The 22,550-nt window shown below is 45.4% G+C and overlaps 2 protein-coding genes across 3 annotated transcripts in view; one reads left to right on the forward strand and one right to left on the reverse strand.

The window, feature by feature from the left end:
* The first annotated feature begins 379 nt into the window (after positions 1-379).
* Positions 380-6,126, forward strand: STAR (steroidogenic acute regulatory protein). The gene is made up of 7 exons (XM_008686597.2): positions 380-989; positions 2,098-2,211; positions 2,541-2,668; positions 3,740-3,898; positions 4,045-4,229; positions 4,819-4,912; positions 5,392-6,126. Exons 1-7 carry the CDS (start codon positions 926-928, stop codon positions 5,503-5,505), a joined length of 858 nt encoding a protein of 285 aa, XP_008684819.2. The 5' UTR covers positions 380-925; the 3' UTR covers positions 5,506-6,126.
* Positions 6,127-8,364: 2,238 nt separating this feature from the next.
* Positions 8,365-22,550, reverse strand: part of ASH2L (ASH2 like, histone lysine methyltransferase complex subunit) — a 28,198-nt gene continuing 14,012 nt past the window's right edge. For both annotated transcript variants that reach the window (XM_040643261.1, XM_008686596.2), the window contains exons 10-16: positions 21,994-22,211; positions 15,451-15,618; positions 15,013-15,206; positions 11,347-11,439; positions 10,029-10,127; positions 9,196-9,255; positions 8,365-9,101 (exon numbers count right to left, since the gene is read on the reverse strand). In XM_040643261.1, the coding sequence (XP_040499195.1) occupies positions 8,994-9,101; positions 9,196-9,255; positions 10,029-10,127; positions 11,347-11,439; positions 15,013-15,206; positions 15,451-15,618; positions 21,994-22,211 (940 nt within the window). In that variant the 3' untranslated portion in view covers positions 8,365-8,993. The remainder of the gene's footprint in view (positions 9,102-9,195; positions 9,256-10,028; positions 10,128-11,346; positions 11,440-15,012; positions 15,207-15,450; positions 15,619-21,993; positions 22,212-22,550) is intronic.

Raw genomic sequence — 22,550 nt, forward strand, 5'->3', positions numbered from 1 at the left:
GAAGAAGCAGGGTCATAGCAGAGGAGCCTGATGTGGGGCTCGATCCCACAACGCCGGGATCACGCCCTGAGCCGAAGGCAGACGCTTAACCGCTGTGCCACCCAGGCGCCCCCCAAGTTCAGTCTTAAAGGGAAAAGATTTCATCAGAGACCGGGGCATTGCTTCTCGAAGAGTAGCGTGCAGTTCACAGGATACCTGCATGGCAACCACCTGGGAATTTTTTTTAGATAAAGTTTTAGAGCCTTAATCCTAGACCTGTTAAATCTAGAGTATCTGAGGCTGAGAGCCAGAAATCTATATTTTATTTATTTATTTTCAAGATTTTTATTTCTTTGTCAGAGAGAGCACAAGCAGGGGGAGCAGCAGAGGCAGAGGGAGAAGCAGGTACCCTGCTAGGCAGGGGAGCCCGATGCAGGGCTCGATCCCAGGACCCCAGGATCATGACCTGAGCCAAAGGCAGACACTTAACCGACTGAGCCACCCAGGCGCCCCAGAAATCTGCATTTTAAACAGCACCCCACATGCTGTTTGAAAACCCATGGGATGGTGTATGCTTTCTTCCAAACCGCCTGGACTTCAGCCGCTGCTGCTTCTCCCCCCTCCGTCCCCTGCTCCTTTCTGTGCGCCCGCCTCCACCAGGCTCCCCGCAAACCGCGGTGTGAGGCAATCCCTCTACCCTTGACCCCTTCCTTCGCGCAGGGAGTGATGGCTTTTTTTATCTCCGGATGCTGAAGTACAGCCTTCAGCCGGGGGCATTTAAGCAGCGGAGCACCCGGCCGGTCCGCGGCCACCGAGGCAGGACCCAGAGGCAGACCTTGACAGGCTCGGGGAAAGGGGGGAAGGAAGAAGCCACCCTTGAGAGCAGAGGCAACGGCTGCAGTGGCCTCAGCACTGCTCCCCTGCCTGTCCCCACTGCCTGGACACCATGCTTCTAGCCACATTCAAGCTGTGTGCTGGGAGCTCCTACAGACACGTGCGCAACATGAAGGGTGAGTTCCCGGGCCAGGGGGCGGCCCGCGCGGAGCCCCGGGCACTGCGGCAGTGTGGACATGCAGGGCTGGGGGCCGGGCCACTCAGGCGCTGACCCCACTTGGCCTCTTGTGGGGGGAGCCCGCACGAGTCTCTTCCCTTCTGGACCTCTCTTTTCCCATGTGAACAGTGGGGCTGGCTATGAAGATACCTGTGCCCCTTCTGGATTCTGTCACTTCTGCCCTTCTCTCCGGGGCTCCAATCTTTCTTGAGCTCTTCTGGCTTTGCCTGGATTGGCACCAAGGGTACCGGGAAAGACCGAGCCACAGGGCAGGGGTGGGAGGGAGCCTGGAGTCCAGCGGGCAGGGTTGGCAAGCCTGAGACATGGCGGGGGTGGAGGGGTTGCAGAGAAGAGCCAAGTGAAGAGAGAAAGTGGGTGCAGCTGGAAGTCTGGTTATCATTGTACAACAAGGAGGCAGAACCAGCTACCCAAGTCCGATTTTGTAGAGCTAATCAGGACCCAAGTTCATCTGAGTCAATCCGCTGTAGTCACTGAAGGGTACACAAACCAATCTAAAGTGCTTTCCGATTACACTGGGTGGAACTGGCTTCCATTTAGATGGAAGCCATGCTTGGAAGACCTGTACCAGCAGTGGGGCCGTTTTTGCTAGATCAGCAAGACTCCCCGTGCTCTGCCCCCAGGGCCCCCCCGGGGCCACGCTGAGCAGTTACTCCTGCAAAGGACCCCAGCTGCTGACAGCGACACAGACTACAGGGGATGGGGGTATTTACTCCTCCTCCTCCAGATTTTTTCTAGCTGAACTAAGCTTCTCTCTCTTTCGAGAAGGAAACTTCAGCGGGCTTCTGTACAGCCCCCGCCTCCAGGCAGGACTGGGCCTGGCTAGCCCAGATGGAAGGTGGACTCTGGGCCCAGGAGGCAGCCTGGCAGAGAGTAACGGCCCTGGACTGGGAGAGGACCGGGCTCTAGTTCGGGTCCCCACCAGGGATCCGTGTTCCTGAGCAAGTCACCTCCCTCTCCCAGGGTTTCCTCATCTGTGGCAAGATGAAGGCGTGCAATGGTCCCGCTCTAGGGGGATCTCTCATCCTAATTCCCTCCGCTCTCCGCAGGGCTGAGGCACCAAGCTGTGCTGGCCATCGGCCAGGAGCTGAACCGCAGGGCGCTGGGGGGCCCGACCCCAGGCGCGTGGATTAACCAGGTTCGGCGTCGGAGCTCTCTGCTTGGTAAGCGCTAAGGCTTCTGGGCTCGTGCCAGCGGCCCGGAGGCTCTGGGGTGTGGGGCGCCAGCTTGGGCGCGCTGCCCTGGCTCCGTCCCGCACCCCCGCCTCCCCCTAACCTACGCTGGCCTTTCTCACTCACTTTGAGGGGGTGGGACCGAGTGCCCCCAGGCCAGAGCCCCTGTCAGCAGTGTGTCTAACCTCGCCTGCAGGCCCGCCCTATGGCTTTGGTCTTGGCTCTTGAGAGGAATGAGCAGACCCAGATTGAAGGGATGGAGGCTGGGGGTGGGCAGGGAAACAGAAGCAAGCCCGGTCTCTCTTTGGCCCTGTATCCAGGCTCTCGGCTGGAAGACACCCTCTACAGCGACCAGGAGCTGGCCTACATCCGGCAGGGGGAGGAGGCCATGCAGAAGGCCCTGGGCATCCTCAGCAACCAGGAGGGCTGGAAGCAGGAGAACCAGCAGGTAAGCTGGGCCTGGAGGAACCCACGTTCCTCACTGTTCCACCGCCATCCTCAAGGCCTCAGAATTCCTGCCTCATGTAGCGAGTAGTTTCAATTCGAAAATTCTCCTTCCCAAGAACACCTCCTCAGATACTCCCTTTGCCCATCAAAGACATTCTGGGGACTCATGCTTGAGAAACGCTGTTCCTGGATCCTTCGCTACCCTCCAGACGCATTGTACACCCAGCCTGGCAGGGAGCATGCAGTGGGGGTTCTGCGTGCGTGAGAGGCCCTCAGCACCCGGGGTCAGAGGTGCTGGTGCCGGGGGCCCTCCCGCGGCTGAGCTGGTGGAGCTGACCCGGGCTCAGCCGCAACAGGGCTGGGCGAGAACACAGGGCCGCAGCCTTCTGGGTTTCCCGGCTCCTGAGCACCGCTCTGTGACTGGGAACCTGTAACAGGCGCATGTTTGAGGCCACAGGCTCTACTGAGACTCTGGTGGTTCTGCCTTCATCCAGAAGCTTCCATGCTGCCTAGTGCCCTCAGTTCGGGTAAACCCGTTCCTTCTCCAAGTTGAGTTAGCAGACTACTGGTTTGGGAGTTGGGAGATGTGGGATGTAGGCCCAGCAATGCCCTTAGGCTAAGGGTCTCCGGGCCTACAGCCTTCTGGCATAAACGGAGGTATTGGACTGAAAACACCTTTAAGCCCGCAGCCGACACCGTGTGTGATTAGCTGGTCGTAGACCAGACTTTCCCACTCCCGGGTTTGTCTCGCTCAGCAACTTTGCACTTCTGAGGTCAAGTGGGGTCCTTTTCAGGGGGGCCTACCCACACCCATCCACGCTTACCACCAAGAAGAAAGGGTCCAGGAGCGGGTAGGTCACCTCTCAGGCTTCGGCAGAGGTTCGAGGCTTGGGGCAGGAAAGAATACCAACTGTTTTAATCAGAAGGAATGGGAGGCTTCTTCGTGATTAGCTTAAGAGTTCTCTGTGCCGCTTCCCTTCCTGCCTTGCCTGCCTTGCCCGTCTATGTGCTCTAAGCCGAGGGAGAGTTTTCTCCAACCTTTATCCCGAAGCTCCTTTTTTCTCCCCGACAGACGAATGGGGACAAAGTGCTGAGTAAAGTGGTCCCAGATGTGGGCAAGGTATTCCGCCTGGAGGTGGTGGTGGACCAGCCCATGGAGAGGCTTTATGAAGAGCTCGTGGAACGCATGGAAGCAATGGGAGAGTGGAACCCGAATGTCAAGGAGATCAAGGTGAGGAGAGTCCGGGTGTGTGTGTGGGGGGCAGGAACCCACAGGAGCTGGGTCTGAAAGGTGCGCCATCAAGGCTGCAAGCTGTGGGTGGTGCCTTAGCCCCAGCACTGGCTGAGTCATGACTCTGGCTCCCTGTGGCCTGGTAGGTCCTGCAGAAGATTGGAAAAGACACCGTCATCACCCACGAGTTGGCTGCAGAAGCAGCAGGAAACCTGGTGGGGCCCCGGGACTTCGTGAGCGTGCGCTGTGCCAAGCGCCGAGGCTCCACCTGCGTGCTGGCTGGCATGGCCACACGCTTCGGGGAGATGCCCGAGCAGAAAGGTGTCATCAGGTAATACTGGCAATCGCTCCAAACGTCCCTTTCCTAACAGAGGCTCGTGGGCACGCACCGCCAAGTATGTGATGAAGCCTCAGCTCCAAGAAACCAGTCCTTGGTCCCACCTTCAGCTTCCTTTTACACAGAAATACGGTTTTTCCATAGCAGGGAGGAAGCCAAGTTTGGCCCTACTTATTAGCCAGTGTGTCCTGACCTTCCCAGGAAGTTTAAGCACCTTAGTAATTTTCTAAAACATCAGGCAGGGCTGAGGTTTAGCTCGTATGCTCAGATACGACCGTACTGTTGATTAAAATGTCATCCACACCACTTAGAACACAGCTGCTAGCTCAGTTTCCCAGGAGCCCCAGCCACCGCCCTTGGCCCTTTCTCTGGCATCGGTAACTTAGACACCACAGGAGGCCCCCAGGCTCCAGCTCCAACCAGCATTTGTTCTGCTGAGATGGTAACCAGGCCAACCGTTAATATCACCCTTGGCAAAAAGTATTTGGAAAAGGCAAGGTAATAGGGAAGTGTGGCTAGTGTAACTGGTCAGCATAAAGACTTCTGCACGGTCCTCCTGACTAGACTTCTCTTCATTTGCCAGAGGGGAGCATGGTCCCACGTGCATGGTGCTCCGTCCCCTGGCTGAAAGTCCCTCAAAGACCAAACTCACCTGGCTGCTCAGCATTGACCTCAAGGTGAGGGGCACAAGACGGCTCAGTGGGTAGGCGGTGGGGAGGAAAACTGGCTCCTACCCTCCCACATTACCCCTCAAGGACCAGGAAAAATCCTCTTCCATATTGAGACAGATTGTTGGAGGGAAGAAGCTTGAGTAATGGCCTGCTATTCCATCAAGTCAAAAGCCTGTAACAGCCCCTCCCTTTTACCTCTTGTGTCAAACTTCAGCTCTGCAGTTACCAATTTGGAAAGAAGGAAACAGGCCTACAAGATCCGGTTGCTAACTCAGGGTCACACGGCTGGGAAGAGGGCAGCTCTGTGCTACTTACACTGTCAGGACAGGAGAGCAGTAACACAGTCCTCCTGGTCAACCCCAAGGTTGTGCCCATTAACAGAGCAGCAAAACCAAGCACTGAGCAACCCATGTTTGCGATAGGGTAGAGAGGTGTCCACAGTGGAACATCACCCACAAGATGACCAAATTCTTCTTCTACTCTAGGGATGGCTGCCAAAGACCATCATCAACCAGGTCTTATCCCAGACCCAGGTGGACTTTGCCAAGCACCTGCGCAGGCACATGGAGTCCAGCCCCGCTCCTGAAGCCAGGTGTTAAGGACCAGCCTGCTCGGGCCCACTGTCCCTGCTGCACTGGCCGGCGCGCTCATCAGCAAGATCCCTGCAAGAGGCCTACAAGGCTGTTTAAGAGCTTCATCGGGGGACTGCGCGATGGGGTGGGAGTGTATTTAGAGTAGGATACTGGGACTCAGATTGGCAAAATTTAAGACCAAGAAAACGGGGACGAGGCTTTTAAGACAGAGCTTTCTAATTTCATTCAATGACTAGCTGTGAAATGAAGGTTAAGGGCCAACGAATATCTGTAAAACTTCTGCGCCCTTACACATCTATTTAAGAGCATCTTTAAGATGGTACCAGCTGATACAGGGCGCAGAGGGCCTAAATGCGAGGGTTGGGACCTTACCCTTTACGGGCTCCTGAGCTCCATCCCTTGCAGGCAGCATGTGTGGACGCAGGAGGGCCTTACAAGAGGGACTCCAGCAACCCTCTGCTCCTCTACCAAGTAGGTAGCGAGCTGCGCCGACAACCAAGCAAATCCCCACAGCAGACACCTTCTAGAAATGCAGTGTTTTCTTGCTTGAAAACAATAGAAAACTAATGAATCCAGTTCTCCTCCTTCTTCCACGAGCACCAGTCAGAATAAAGAATCATTAACTGACACAAAAACTTCAGTCTGTACCTGTTTTAAAAATTCTATTCTTAAAAAAAAATCATTCCAGTAAATCGCAACTTCATGCTGAAGGAGTCCTGGACAAAGATTTTAACGAAACTAGATCCCCTGGCTCCTTAGAGGGAAAAGCTACTGGGCACGTAGGTCACTCAATTATTTAGAATCTGTTACCAGGATCTTTCATTAAGGGTTTAATTTCCATGATAAGCACAAGCCTAAATCAATTCTTAAAAGAACTCTAGAACCGGAGCAGACTGATGGGCACGGGAAGGGGATTATGACAGGATTTTTATTTACCTAATTAAAAGAGGACAGGATCAAATATGAGAGAATGAATGACAAAGTTGAACAGAAACAAATTTTATTATTTTCCCTGAAGTGAATGCTGTGACCTAAAAAGGGAACTGAATCTTTAGTTCAGAGCTGATTACATCAGCTTCCAGCTTGGTTCCGGGCTGTCACTTTCTCTGCCTTTACCAGGTCAGTGCTGCACAATTTCCAGAGGAGAGAGCTGGAAGAGATGCGCTATGGTGACAGCAAATTCCCCTTCCAAGATTCAGAGAACTTACGCTTGAAAAATACAAACTGGGATGGGATTACTTTGCTAACGTGTAAGGCAGGATGAAAAACCAACCATGACCACCTGAAGCTTCTCCATTCTGGTTCTAATAGCATTGATGATTTAAAGCGTTGGGAATACAGCTCTAGCTTCTTTATTAAAGGGCTGACTTCGCAGGAGTGGGAATGCTGGTATTTATTGAACTACTGAAATCTTACAGCTCAGAGAAGTATTTTCTACTATTTATTCTGATCATTTCTTAGAGTGGTCTATTTTTAGCATAGATCAAACTACTATTGGGGCACCTGGGGGGCTCCGTTGGTTAAGTGTCTTCCTTCAGCTCAGGTCACGATCCCAGGGTCCTGGGATCGAGCCCCGCATCAGGCTCCCTGCTCAGCAGGAGGCCTGCTTCTCCCTCTCCTGCTCCCCCTGGTTGTACTCTCTTTCCCTCTGTTAAATAAATTAAAAAAACCAAAAAACACAAAAAAACAAATTATTGTTTATCTACCTGGGAGCTTCAGAGTGAGAGGGGATAGTTGTAGAAGTATTTCTAGAACAGAATTATCATCCACTCCCAGCTAGGAGAAAATGACTACTTGGTTAAGGATGTGTGAAACAATACACACTCTGGTTTCAAAAAGAACAGGCGGAAAGCAGAAAAATGGGATTTTACCACATACCATAGTTTTGAGTTTCATTATAATTTGCCTTCTTCAAACCAAGCAAGTGTGTTCTTTGAGGGGACTGGGAGATATTTTCCCACTTGTTTAATTTTACATTGGAATCAAGGAAGTTGTCAGTGATGATCTGCTTACAAAAACCATCTTATAGAGGTCCACACAAAGAGTGGGTATCCTGTGAGCCCTTCAAATGAACCTTCACACACCCACACACGCGCACTTTGAATATGAAGTAAAACAGGTGAAATTACTTCTGTAACCTGGTTTCGGAAAATCTAACGTACAAAAATTGTATCATTTAAATGGACAGTGGGTGTACAAATAATGCGGTAATTTACATCACAAAGAATTTACCCTCAGCTTCCTCTGAAAAACACTACCCTCATTCTCTCAGAGTTCTTCAAACTCTGGTCATCCAGCTTCATAACCTAGTCTGCCCTTTAAGACCATCCACGAATGAACAGGTGTCCACTGGTGACAGACTGGGTCTTTGGCCTACGATCATACTGACTCTGTCATCTGAAGAGATGCAGAATGGCAGAACAAACCGCCTGCACGGCTTGTTACGAGACAAATATAAAAAGCTCCTGTGTTAAGACACCAATAGTCACTCGAGATTTGGGAAATTTCTTTCTTCCTTTTTTTTTTTTTTTTAAGATTTTGTTTATTTATTTGATATATATAGAGAGAATATCCCAACCATGAGATCACGAGCTGAAATCAAGAGTCGGCCACTTAAGTGACTGAGCCACCCAGGCGCACCCCACGAACCCTTCTGAACTCTTGTTCACCTCCTCGAGAGTCCGATTTGACAGCATAAAGACTGTGGTTGAGTTGGCTGGAAAGAATGGAAGCAAGAGAAGAGGGTTTGGGATAGAGTCAGAAAGTGCCTGTCTCCCCCAGTTCCGGCTACCCTTCCTCAGACTGTCCACCTTGCTACCCCTGTCCCAAGAGGAACCCAACGTAGAAGGGAAGCAAAGTGCCACACACGCTTGAAGACAAGTTTTATTTGGGAAGAATTTCTAATTGTTAAAGCTGCAAGCAAGTTCTTTTTACAATTACAGTTCTAGAGATCTAGTAGTTTCAGAGACCCCAGTGTTCAAAAATATTTCAAAATGAATAAAAACCCACACCAAAAGGAAAGACCTTTTAGATCTGGAATGTACAGCCATTGATTTTAGCTGTTCTCAGAAACAGGCCTATTACTTCCTTGGAAATCAGATGGGATGAAGGCAATGCCACAAAAAGAAATGTCTTTAAATAAGTTAGCTACTTGGACAAGATCATTCACTCCGTAGAAAATTCAGTAAGGTATCAAGTCCCAGCTGGTGGGATACATGGTACAGCACCAGTTTCACAGGGAGCGCGTGGGATCCTAGGGTCAGCAGTGGTTGGCATATGGCACACAAAACAGAAGCAGCCACCAAAAGTGGGGAAAGTGCTGAAGGGCAGGGAGTGTCTCCCAGTCTCACCCACACGTTTAACTTGCTAACAGCCAAGGCTACGTTCTGCAGTGTCTTTGGGAGAACGTTTGCAACAGGTACAAAACAAAAACAGGCCCCCCTCCCCAATTTATTCCCCAGAAAGTCCACGTCTGCAAAGAAAGAGGGACCTGGTCAGGGTTCCCATGGCGGACTCCGCCTGCCATCCACCTCTGTTTCCACATGATACAAGACATCAGCCAGAGTATGTTCTACCACAGCGCCCCAGCCCATGTCACTCATCTGTGGGAGGAACAAGAAACAGGAATGAGGCGCCGAGAACAGCTACAACAGGAAGCGGCAGAGACACTGAGGGTGCACCGTGGCCATTACTCACAGGGCGGTAAGTGAGATCCTTTGGAGGATACTTGAAGCAAGGTCCAAAGTTAATGGAAACCTGGGACAGTTCCATTCAAGCAGACATGAAAACACAGAAGAGAGTGAAAAAGTTTAACGGGACATGGCAACTTTTTAAACGTAGCTATGACATTCAGGGTGTAAGTGGAACAAGAAACAGATTAACATTGCTAAAAGTGGCCAACACCCTAACATCCATCAAAATTTAGGTAAATAAAATAGACTTTTGTTGACTTCTGTTTATAACCAAAAGATTTCCTTATTCTACTTAAATGGTGGTTACCTACAGACTAAAAATACGTGGGAACTATCAGACATTACCTTTTCAAACCACTTAAAACAACAACAAAACCTAACAGGATCTCATGAGAGTCTCCTTCATACTGGATCATATTAAACACACACACACACACACACACACACACACACACACACACACGAAAACCCACACTATGAAGTAACCAAGAGTTACTAACCAATGGCGGTGGGTTATCATGACCTGTACCACCAAGTTGACTTACGCATGTATAAACTTCATATGCTTTACACTGAACAAGAACACTGACCACGCAGTACATTCAAAGGAAAAGTATGGGGCACGCTAACTGCACAGTCTTTTATCTAGCCAAGCAAATACCTCCTAAGACACCCAACCGTTTATGGAACCAACAGTACCAACAGTAGGAACACATTCCCATCACACTCTTGGGCTACTCAGACTTCTTTCTGGAACTCACATCAATGGCTCTTCCAACACAACCATTCACCTATTCCCCTCAAGTCCTGTTCACAGGACGAACAGATGATACATACCGTGCAACTCTTATACAGCGAGATGGCCGGAAAATACACCCCCTCAAAAATATCTTTGTAGGCCACACCTTGATTGACACCGTTTTTATAAAATATTATCTGAAACAAAAACCGTGGTTTTACTTCAGAAATTTGCAACAGAACAAACAGACTGAAAAAGAACTCCCCTGGAGAACCCTTTAGCAGTGCTGTCCCCATGCCAACAAGGTCCTCCGAGGACAGCACATAGCTTGGGTAGCTACGGCATGTCTTATAGCTACAGGGCTTCAGATTTTCAGAGCACGCGTCTAGTCACTCTTCAGGTTTATTGGCTTTCTGAATTCCTATTTATACCAACCTGTTCTCCTATTACTCGTTACACTGTATTTATAAAAACGAATTTGGTCTTCCACCCATTCTTTAGAACCACACCCTTGTAAGCTTATCTATCTGTCCCCCCCCTTGCATCAGATTCTCACTTCCGTATTTCCCTTTTGAAAATCTCTTCAGATGTTCTATGTTTCTGAATCCTCATTTTCTTTGTCCTTTCTCTTTCGAAATTATTCTGGATATTCTCTCTCAACCACTATCTATGGACTTCAGAAAAGGCTCTTCTTTCTGAAGTAACTTTCTCTGCCTGTTTCTCCCAGCAAGAGCAATGTGCTCCCAGGCTGAATTATCTAGCTGTATGATCCTTAGATCTATTAACTGTTTCCCTTTACTTTTTCTCCCTAAAAACAACTGGAACCCTACTTTATTTTCTCCTACATTCGCTTCTATTACTGTCCCAGGTTGCTTCACAAAATTGTTATGGAAAAATGTCTCCAGCTCTAAATTTTCCTCCACCCCTTCTCCTTCTATTCTCGGCCCCTGTGGCTGGTCCAGTCATGCCAGCCTTTATTTATGCGAGGACTTTGGGCAGATGTTCCATCGACCTTGGAACAGGAAGCAGGGAAAGTTCTAGAAGACACTGAATGCACCATGACAGCTCCTGCTGCCTCTGGGTCACACAGCAAGATCCTCTCCTATTCCAGTGTTCCTCCCTCTGTACTTGATCCTTCCTCTGAGAAGAATAAATATCTCTGACTCGCTTCCTCAATCGCTTGTGGAGTTCCTCAGCAGGCTGCTGTTTTTACCCTTTTCTCTGTAGACTGTTCCTAAAAGAACGTCGATGAGCCCTCTTAGAACAGCGGCACAGGAAGAGCACAAACACAGCAGGCAGGAGAGCGAGCTCGCTCTGCTGCCCCCTTGGGCCTCATTTTCCTCACTCTTATAATCAGGAGGTTGGTCCCAACCTTCAAAGTCTTCTAGTTCTGACATTTTTATGACCATGACTCACCTCACTATGGGGAGTCTGCTTTAGGCTCTTCTCTGCTTTATCCACAAAGTCTTTTTCCTCAAAATACAAGTAACTCTTGAACTTTATCAAAGCCTTGAAAACCAAGAAAGAAAGGGAAAAAAGGAACATTGAAGCATCAGCTACATCATCATGAAATTAAAAAAAAAAAAAAAAAAAAAGCCAGATTCACACAAATAGCATGGAGTCCTTATGTTTTGCAACAGAAATTAAAAATTTATGCAGGGTTAGGGGCGCCTGGGTAGCGCAGTCGTTAAGCGTCTGCCTTCGGCTCAGGGCGTGATCCCGGCGTTATGGGATCGAGCCCCACATCGGGCTCCTCCGCTATGAGCCTGCTTCTTCCTCTCCCACTCCCCTGCTGTGTTCCCTCTCTCGCTGGCTGTCTGTCACATAAATAAAATCTTTAAAAAAAAAAAATCTATGCAGGGTTAGCTTTGCTAGATTTTAAACAACTATGTACTTCTTGAAAAGTACCAGATGGCACACATTTGTTTAACATTTTCAAAAAAAGGTCTTTACTAAGATTTGTGAGGAAACACACACATACACACTTTCACCACAACAAAAACACCCATTAAACTAAAATTAATTCATAGTTGTTCCCCCCCCAACAGTCTCAGTGAAAGAAATAACAAGTTTACTGAGCCTAAAATCTCCTATTCTAGAAAAACATTTTTTGAGGGCTACTTCCTTTCACCCTAGTTCCCTACCTGCTTCTCCTATAGGTGGTCTCCGGGTCACCTCTTCCTTGCCAGTTCCCAAAAACCTAACTATTCACTCCCAGGGAAATAGATGGTATTGATTTTTAAAAATTTGAATCTCTTAGCACATACATACATTAAACACAGGAGAAAAAAAAATTTAAGTGATCTACCAGAACACAAAATGAAGAGTATCTCCCCCTCTCTCACCATGTCCCTCAACACTCAAGTTTCCCGTTCCCAAAAGCAATCTCTGTTTGTGTCCTTGTATATCCTTCTAGAAAGTCTAGGCATTTATTAATAGGTTCAAAATTAAACACACACACACACACACACACACACACACAGACAAAAGCCCACACCAGACAAAAACACAAAGAAAGAAGCAAAAGGACTGACACTACCCAATTTAAAGACTTACTCTAAAGGTACGCTACAGTAATCAAGACGGTGGGGTATGGCATGAAGGTCAGCGAAGAGATCAATGGAACAGAGAGCCCCAAAACAAACTCTACTTTCTACTTACAAAATCATCTGATTTTCACAAAGGGCACCAAAGAAATGAGGGTAGTTTTCAAAAACTGGTGCTAGAATAATTGGACACCCATCGATATGTTAAGAAAAAATTAACTTTGATCCCTACTTCACACCATACACAAAAAGTAATTCAAGGTAGATCAGAGACCTAAAAGCAAAAACTAACACCGTGTTTTCCTTTGAACATGAAGAATATCTTCATGAGTGGAACGTAGGCAAAGAATGATTAACTCACAGAAAGCAATATACCTGTAAAAGAAAAATTTGATAGATTTCATAAAAATTAAAAACTTCATCAGGAGACACCATTAAGAAATAAACAAGTCACAGACTAGGAGAAAAAAAAAATGTATTTTTTAAGTAGGCTCCATGCCCAGGCCAATGCAGGGCTTGAACTCACAATCCTGAGATCAAGACCTGAGCTGAGATCAAGAGTCAGATGCTTAACCAACTAGGCCACCCAGTGCCCCCCCAAATTTTTTTAAAAAAGCCACTTCTAGGGCCACCTGGGTGGCTCAGTCAGTGAAGCATCTGCCTTCGGCTCAGGTCATGATCCCGGGTCCTGGGATCGAGCCCCACACCAGGGAGCCTGCTCCTCCTTCTCCTCCCCACCCGTGCTCTCGCGCGCTCTCTCAAAATCTTAAAAAAATAAAAAATTTAAAAAAAGCCACTTTTAACCAGAACTGTAATCCAGTATATACAAAAAACTTCTATAACTCAATAAAAAGAGAACCTGATTTTTTAAAAGGTAAATATTTGAAAAGAAACTTTACAAAAGAAAATAGATGAATGGCTATTCAGCACATCAAAGAAATGCTAATTTAAACCACACTGGGACACTACTAAGAGCCCACCAAAATGGCTAAAATTCAGTTGACAGACAACAAATGCTGACAAGAACGTGAAGCAACTACAATTATCATACATCGTAGCTGGGAGTGGAGTCTGGCAACTGCTTCTAAAAATAAATATATATTACTTTATTACCCAGTAATTGCATTTCTAGGTGCTGACCCAAAAGAAACAAAAACACGTTTACAAAAACATTTGTACAAGAAAGTTCACATCACCTTTATTCCTAATAGCCCCAAACTTTAAATAGCCCAAGTGTCCATCCCACAGGAAAATGGAGTCACCTGATCTAGTAATTCCTTTACTGGGTATTTGCCCAAAGAATAAAAAACACTAATTCAAAAAGATACATGCATCCCTATGTTTATTTAGTGTTATTTCCAACAGCCAAATTATGGTAGTAACTCAACTGTCCATCTACAGATGAATGAACGGGTAAAGATGTGGAGAATACACCATGGGCGATTACTCAGCCATAAAAAAGAACAAAATCTTGCCATTTGCAACAACATGGATAGAGCTAGACAGTACAATGCGCTAAGTGAAATAAGTGACTCAGAGAAAGAAAATACCATATGATTTCACTCATATGTGGAATTTAAGAAACACAACAAAGAAAAAAAAAGAGACAAAAAAACAGACTCAACGACAGAGAACAAACTGGTGGTTACCATAGGGGAGGTGAGTAGAGGGATGCGTGAAATATGTGAAGGGGATTAAAAGCACACTTATCATGAGCACTGAGTGATACACGGAATCGCTGAATTACTTTATCACACACCTGAAACAAGTATAACACCGTATGTTATTTATACTGGAATGTAAAAATACTTTAAAAATAGGAAAGTGGATAAATATACTGTGGTGTATTCATTCATACACCGGGATACTACTCTACAATAAAAGGAAACAGGCTACAGATACACCCAAAAACATAAATGAATCTCAAAAACATTATGCCAAACAACAGAAGCCAGATACGAAGACGACATAGTACATGGTTCCATTTACTTACGTATAAGAACAAACAAAACTAACGGAATAAAATTACTGTAGGGAAAAATACTTTCAAGACAGTGGTTGGCTCTGTAGGGATGGGAGTTGAGACTGATTGGGAAAGAGCATGAGGTACTTCTTGGGGTGGTAAGATTCTAACGTCTCCTTAGGGATTTAGGCCAAACTCAAAACTCAGTGAATATATACTTAAAATTTGTACATTTCATTTTATGTAAGTCTTCTATCAAAAGAAAAAACTAAATAAAGGTTGAACTCTAATGACAGGCATCCTGAAGTACACAGGCAGGGTGAGGTATATATTCTCTGAAGCACATTAACACAAGATGGACGGACAGATGGGTGGGTGCAGGAATGAACAAATAACAGGCCAATGGCAGAATCTAGGTGATGGGTATTTGGACACAGACTTCAAAATTCTTTCAACTTTCTTACAAGAAAACAAGAGAATACTCAGCCTTACAAGAGAACACTCAGGCCACAGCTGCAGGCATTCACCGGGCCACAGGTCTTCAAACCCAGAAATCTCTCAGGACAAACTCACCTTATCTTTATAAGTATCAGGCAATGACTTGGCCGTTTCTGTGTCATCGGGAAGACTGATATAAAATCCCAGGACGTCTCCCTGTCCATAGCCAGAAGAGTAATGTTTGCCAATTGACTGGTGGAACTTGGTTCCTTTTTTGCTCCGCCACGAATAGCTAAATTTATCATAACCTAAGGGAGCTTGAAGGTTACCTGTCCCAATAAAGAGATACACGGGAAGTCAAAAGACTGCAAATCAACCCTGGTTTGCTGAAAGAAAAAACTGTACTCCTTTTCATTTTATTTTTCGGTCAGTTTTACAAAACTGCAAACCACCCAGTCCTTTAGGAAGTGAATTGTATGCCCATAATCCAATAAGCCGAAAAGTCACGAAGCTCAGCCAGGTGGTCTATACCTCTCCGCCTGCTGTGACGTCCACACGACAGCTCCCACTTACCTAAGGGCTGAGACCAACCCAGCCTGGCAGCAGTGTCTGGCGGCATCTCATCCACTGTGATTTCAAAGTACCAGGCGCCTTTCCGGACCCCATGAGAAGCCCGCACCATGGAGTAGCCCTTCTCTCCAACCACAGTGAGCCGGTCATCAGAGATCTTTAGCTGGGGAGCTGCAGTGTGAGGATGAGAACAAAGGCCTGCAACTTACTGGAGGCACTTGAGACAGCTGCCCCCAAGACTGGAGTCTCCTACACTCCAGCAAAACAAAGTAAAACATTGGAAATACCAGGTCAGGAATCTGAAGTATTAGTTCAGGAGTTTCAAAATCTCAACGTAAGATACAGCCAAAGGCGAGAGGAAAAAATAGGAAGAAAGTGGTCAGGTAATCTCGTTTCTATGTGATATTTACGTTAATAGGTTAAAATTAGTTATGTTGTCTATTCCCTACAATATAATAAGCCCATTATTATAAGCCCATGTGCTTGGAACCCAATTTGTAAAAACCATCTTTTTTTTTTTTTTTTTTAATTCGGGTTTTCTACCCAATGTGGGGCTTGAACTCACGACCCTGGAATCAAGTTGCGTGCCCTACCTACTGAGCCATCCAGGTGCCCCTGTATAAGCCGTCCTTTAACAGACTTGATATTTTATTTTGAAACAATTTTAGACTTTCAAAAATAGTATACATTCACTCGGCTTCCCCAAATGTTAACACCATCTATGGCCATAACACAATGATCAAAACCAGAAAACGGCATTGATACAATGCTATTAACTGATCTACAGATCATCATCAAATTAAGCCAATTATCCAAATAATATCCTTTTTCTGTTCCAGGATCTAATCCAACATCCCACATTTCATTTGGTTGTCATGTGTCCTTAGTTTCTTCCAATCTGGGACAGTTCAAGTCTTTCATGACCATGACATTTTGAAGAGTACTGGTCACTTTCCTTTGTAGAATGTCCCTCAGTTAGGTTTGTCTGATGTTTCCTCCTGCTTAAGCAGGTTATGCTTTTCCGTCAGGACCTGCAGTGAAGTCAATAATGCCGTGCGTCTCAGTGGAGCCCATCAGGAAGCACGTGATGTCAAAACGCCCATGTGACACTTCGATCACTTGATTAACGTGGTGCCTCACTGGGTTCTCCACTATGAAGTCACTATTTTCTCTTTGTAATTAATAAGCATTTTGTGGGGAGATAAAATATTTGACACAATCAAGGAAATCCGATCATGGACTGAATTCAGATGATAGCAAGGAATGATCTATTTTGTTAAGTATGACAATAGCACTGTGGTTGTAAGAGAGAACACCCCTATCTTTTAGAAGTGCGTATTTTTTTAGACTATGTAGGGTGAGGTTTACTTCTTAAAAATTCAGAAAAAAGAGAGGTGCAAAAATAAACAGCTAAAACAAATACGGCAAAACTTGACAACTGTTAAATCTGGGTAAAAAGTATATGAAGATTCATTGTATTCGTCTTTCTACCTTTGTGTATGGTTTGAAACTTTACTATGAGGCCATTATGTAAGATAAGGGGACAAGCTAAACCAACTGGAGGGACTTGGAAGTGAAGGAAAAAAATGACAACAGATAGGACAGTATTTCCAGGTGATGGAGTTTGATTTTATCAATGTAGAAACATCACAAAACCTATTAAGACTTAACTGAGGAAAAAGCATTTGAAACAGTGTTTGTAACACTAAAAGTTGTCTGAATTCTATTGGAGGAAGCACAAAATTTCGATTAGGTCTAGCTTTTCTAAAGGTCTTTATGATTTACAAAGTACTGCCGCAGGTAGACAGGTAGGTAGACAGACTGATCCGCTCAACTACCATTTCTACCGTGCAGATGGAGCAGCGGGTTCCGTGACTGTTCAAGACCACACCGCAGCTCAGGGTGGCCCAGCACTCGTTCTGTTACACAGACCACAACGGCTCATGTGCTAGGCAGGTACAATGATAACGTCCTGAAATTAAATACACGCTGTTTAGCAAAACTTTCTTAGGTATTTGGCAAATTCTTTTTTTTTTTTTTTAAAGATCTTATTTATTTGACAGAGAGAGAGAGACAGCCAGCGAGAGAGGGAACACAGGCAGGGGGAGTGCGAGAGGGAGAAGCAGGCTCCCAGCGGAGGAGCCTGACGTGGGGCTCGATCCCAGGACTCTGGGATCACGCCCTGAACCGAAGGCAGACGCTTAACGACTGAGCCACCTAGGTACCCCGTTATTTGGCAAATTCTATCTTCTCAAATACAAATACTTCTTCCCTTACCCTTTCCTGGGCAATTCAGCCCTAAAACCACTAGGTAGGGACTGAGCAAGGCAAGTGTCCAGGATAGAACAGGACAGTAACGGACGTACCTCCTCCTAAAACTTATTAATTACACAGGGGGAAGAGTAACTTTTCAATGGATAAACCCGGCAGATATCACGGTAGCCAAATGATCAAAGTGTCCCATCAGTAATGGGACAAGTTAAAATCGCGTACCACCTGACAGCATGCAACATGAAGAGCACAGCACCATTTTAATGATACCTCTGTCAAAGATGCAGAATTGAATCAAATCCTGACATTTCAACCAGACAAACTCAAATTGCGGGATATTCTATAAAACAAGTGGCCTTTCATTTTCAAAAGCTTCAAGGTCATCGAAGTCTAGGAAAGATAGAAAAACGGTTCCAGACTGAAGAAGACCTAAGAGACATGGCATCTAAATGCAGCAAATGGTTCTCAACGGGATTCTCAAGGACAGTATTGCACCGACCGGAGAAACTTGAATAGGACCTGAGGATCATCAGATGGTAGCAATTAGTGTTAATTCCCTGTCTTTGATGGTGATATACTGGTTCTGTAAGAATGTGAAAGTTTAAAAAATATCCCCTAACTCTTTGACACTCTTCCTTTGAAGAGGTGGAGCCTAATTTCCCTCCACCTGAGTGTGGGCTGAATGGAGTGACTCACTTCTAACAAAACAAAGAGTTGAAGCGACTATCCAGCTTCAAAGTTGGGTCACAGAAGACACCCAAACTCTACTGCTCTCTTGGGTCACTTGCACTGGGAGGAGTTGGCTTCCACGGATGAGGGAGAATAAGCGGTCTACGGAGAGGCCCATGTGGTGAGGATCCGAGGGCATCCTATCAAAGTGACAGGAGTAAGCCATCTTGGAAATAAGTCCTCCAGCCTCTGTCAAGTCCTCAGAGTTGACAGGCCCAGCTAAGAGCTTGACTGCAGCCTCATGAATTCTCCTGAGCCAAGCCACATAGCTAAGTTGCTCCCAGATTCCCAAACCTCGAGATCTGTGGGAGATAAGGAACACTTGTAGTTTTAGACTAAGTTTTACGGTAATTTGTTATGCAACACTAAATACTAACACAAAGGGAACGTCCTTGCTTGTTAAGAAATACACCATCGAGCTCTCAAAAACAGGAGGGCATCATGGAAACTTACTCTCAAATGGTTCAGAGAAAAAAAAAAAGTTCGGTACTATCCTTACAGTTTTTTTATACATCTAAAATTATTTCGAAATAAAAACCTTAAAAGATACAATACAGGTTTAGCATTAATTTTTGTAAGGCTCAATAAATAGCATAAACAGCAAACAGCCATTGCTATTCTAATATGCTAAATTCTAACAAATTAACTATTACGGGCCAGTGTTCTCACTTTTTTTTCTCCTTCTGGAATTATAACTATTATGGATGGTGAAACAAGACAAGTCTCACTTCTTAAACCCTGAAGTCACTTATTTGGCCCTTCCCTACTATCAAAGTTTGTCACTACCAGAAGTCAAACAATCCACATATAATGGACATCATACCATGGGATTACATTACTTCACTTCCAAATGACCAGCACCAATGTAAGTATTAGTTTTTTATTTGATTTGATTTTTTGCTAAAGTAATCTCTATACCCAACATGGGACTCGAACTTACAACCCCAAGATCAAGAGTCACAGGCTCTACCAACTGAGCCAGGCAGGCACCCCTACGAGTGTTAGTTTTTAGCATTAAACCAAGAAATAATGGGCTTTCGAATGCAGTAAATAGATGACCTGTTTAGATCTGATTGAAAGAAACAACTGAAAGGCATATTTTAAACCATGGAAATGTGAATATGAACCGGGTATTAGATCATCAAGGAATTATTATTCATCTTAGGAATAATAATGGTATAACGGCTATACATATATATTCTAAAGATTTTATTTATTTGAGAGAGAGAGCGAGAGAGAGAACATAAGTAGGGGCAGAGGGAGAGGGAGAAGCAGACTTGCTGCTAACCAGGGAGCCTGAAGCGGAACTCAATTCCAGGACCCTGGGATCATGACCTGAGCTGAAGGCAGACGCTTAACCAACTGAGCCACCCCGGCGCCCTGAGTTAACCTTTTTGTACAACTTTATCTCCTGGAACTGCAGTCATGTTTCACAGACCCTTCACAACTCTCCCCTGAAACACACTCTCTCTCCCCAAGAGGTGGGAGAACCTAAAAACAGCATACAAACACTATCAGATGAACCCAACTATTATAAATGAGACCCACAATCATCCTGAAGAAGGTGGGAAAGAACAGAACTAATCGAACGTAACCTGATGGGATACTGCAAGGCCACAAGCCAATGAACTGGACGTACCTGCTGTAAGCTAGCTAGTGAATCTTTCTCACAGAGGTCAGCATTCTCAAACTACTTCATGTGCATTTAGAAATGAACAAATAAAGGAATACACTGTAGACACTCAGGGCCAGGTTTCTCCCTGTCGGAGAAAGAAGTGACAAATAAGGAAAGGCAGAGGGCTGGAACAACCCTGTAGTGTCTGACTGGAATCCAAGCTATCAGTGCAAACGCAGTAGAGCCCTGTATGGATACGTGTCAGCTGGTATACATATAATCTCCTCCTTCCGTCCATTGAGGGAGTCTAGAAGAGACACCCGGTGAGCATACCTAACACTTAGGTCTTTACTTATTTTTATTTTTTTTTAATTTTTATTACTTTTATTATTTTTATTATTATTATGTTCAATCAGCCAGCATATAGTACAGCATGAGTTTTTGATCAATCTCCAATCAAAGGATCCAGGGCTCTTCAGAGAGGTAGCTGATACTTGGTCTGGGGCAGGGAAAATACAAGATAAGCCAGAAACATTTTGTGATGCCAGAAAGTAAAGAAGTACTTTAAAAAAAAAAAAAAAAAAGATGAGGCTTATCAAAAAAACACAGGAACTAACCTACAGAAGCTCCCAATGGCCAAAGCAGGAATAATTGGAGAATTGGAGCAACTAGATAAAGTATACCCCAATGGAATAAAATAAATATCTGAGTTCACACTGATATAAATAAAAATCGATTAAAAATAAGTGGAGACGGGAAGAAAAATAAAAAATCATCAGGCAAACACACCACATTAATAATTGTTGCAGGGGTGCCTGGGTCAGCTGGGCGTCTGCCTTTGGGTCAGGTAATCATCTCAGGGTCCTGGGACTGAGTCCTGTGTCGGGCTCCCTGCTCAGCGGGGAGTCTGCTTCTCCCTCTCCCTCTGCCCCCCTCCCCCAGCTCGTGATCTCTCTCTCAAATAGAATCTTTAAAAAAAAATTGTTGCAGAAAAGATACACTGAAGGATACTAGAGCAAAACTTTATAAACAGGGTATCTGCAAAGCTCAAAGCATCTTTCCTCGAGCTATTTATTAACAACAAAAGGGAAAAGAGAAAGCCACAGAAACCACCTTAACCAGATGACCATGGCCAACACAACCAACAATTAGACACATCCACATCGTGACCTCCGTGAGATGGTGCAGTGAGGACTCATGTCTTTGGTAATCTGCCAAAATATGCATAACCTCAGTCTAATCATGAGAAAAAGTCAGACGCTCACTGAAGAATATTCGACAGAATCTCTGATTAATACACTTAAATACTGGTCATGAAAGACATGCAAGGACTGAGGAATTATTAAAGGCTGCAGGAGAATAAGGAGAAATAACAAAATGCAATGTGAGACCCTAGAAAAGAGGCATTAGTGGGGGAACTGGCAAAATGTACAAGTCTTTTGTTTCCTTAATAGCAATATTTCAATGTTAACTTCTTGGTTTCGATAACTACACTATCAATCGTGTAAGATGTTACCGTTAGAAGCTTGGGGAGGGATATACTAAAACTATTATTTCCATAACTTTACTCTAAGTTTAAAATTAGTTCAAAATAGGGGCACCTGGCTGGCTCAGTTGGTACAGCAGGCAACTCCTGATCTTGGGGTTTTGAGCCCCACGCTGGGTGTAGAGATTACTTACAAAATAAAAATAAAATAAAAGAAGTTCAAAATAAAAAGTTAAAAAAAAATATATGTATATAAACGGCTAAAGCTTATGGAAGATACGAACAAGGAGATTCTTTGTTGCACGTTCTGGCTGAGTCTAGTTAGAACTGGGGGGGTGGGCAGTAACAGACTGACATGTATATCTCTAATTCCAGACTGGACAAAGCTGAGGGCAGTATTCAAAGTAACATCTGGGTCCAACATGAACCTTAATACCTTACATACCTCGATCGTGCAGGGCTAACAAAACCCGTTCGTACAAGCAGGCTCTGTAGAGGTCTCCAGGAATAGGTTTTCCTGCCCAGCAGTCAAGTTCAAGCTTCTCAGGGTCAGGGGCATGGGGATCGGGCTCAGCTAGAATATACCGATAGCCATCTTTGTTAAACGGGTGTTCCAAGGGGTAGCCATGAGGGGGAAGGCGCTGAGCAGAAAACAAAGGGTCACTGCAGAAAGGAAAAAATAAAATCAAGAAACTAAAACCCCTCTAGCTCCAATGCCTTCAAATCTGTAAGAAGGACATCCGATTTATTAGATTTCAGCCGAAACACATGCAACTTCACAAATGCTTTTCATTGCTCGAATAGATGATCCTGCCCTCTGCAGGCAAAACAGGCAAATGAAACGGATTTGCTTTTAAATTTAGTCAAGTCGTCTCAGTCAAATTACTCTCTAGTCTGTGGGACTACCTTTGAAACGGAGCCAGGGCAATTTCCTTTAGCATATTAATTGCTATAAACTAATGAAATAAAACTCAAGAGATGTCAGCACTTCTGTCTTGCCAA

This window comes from Ursus maritimus, unplaced genomic scaffold (assembly GCF_017311325.1).
Source record: "Ursus maritimus isolate PB19 unplaced genomic scaffold, ASM1731132v1 scaffold_28, whole genome shotgun sequence".
NCBI lineage: Eukaryota > Metazoa > Chordata > Mammalia > Carnivora > Ursidae > Ursus > Ursus maritimus.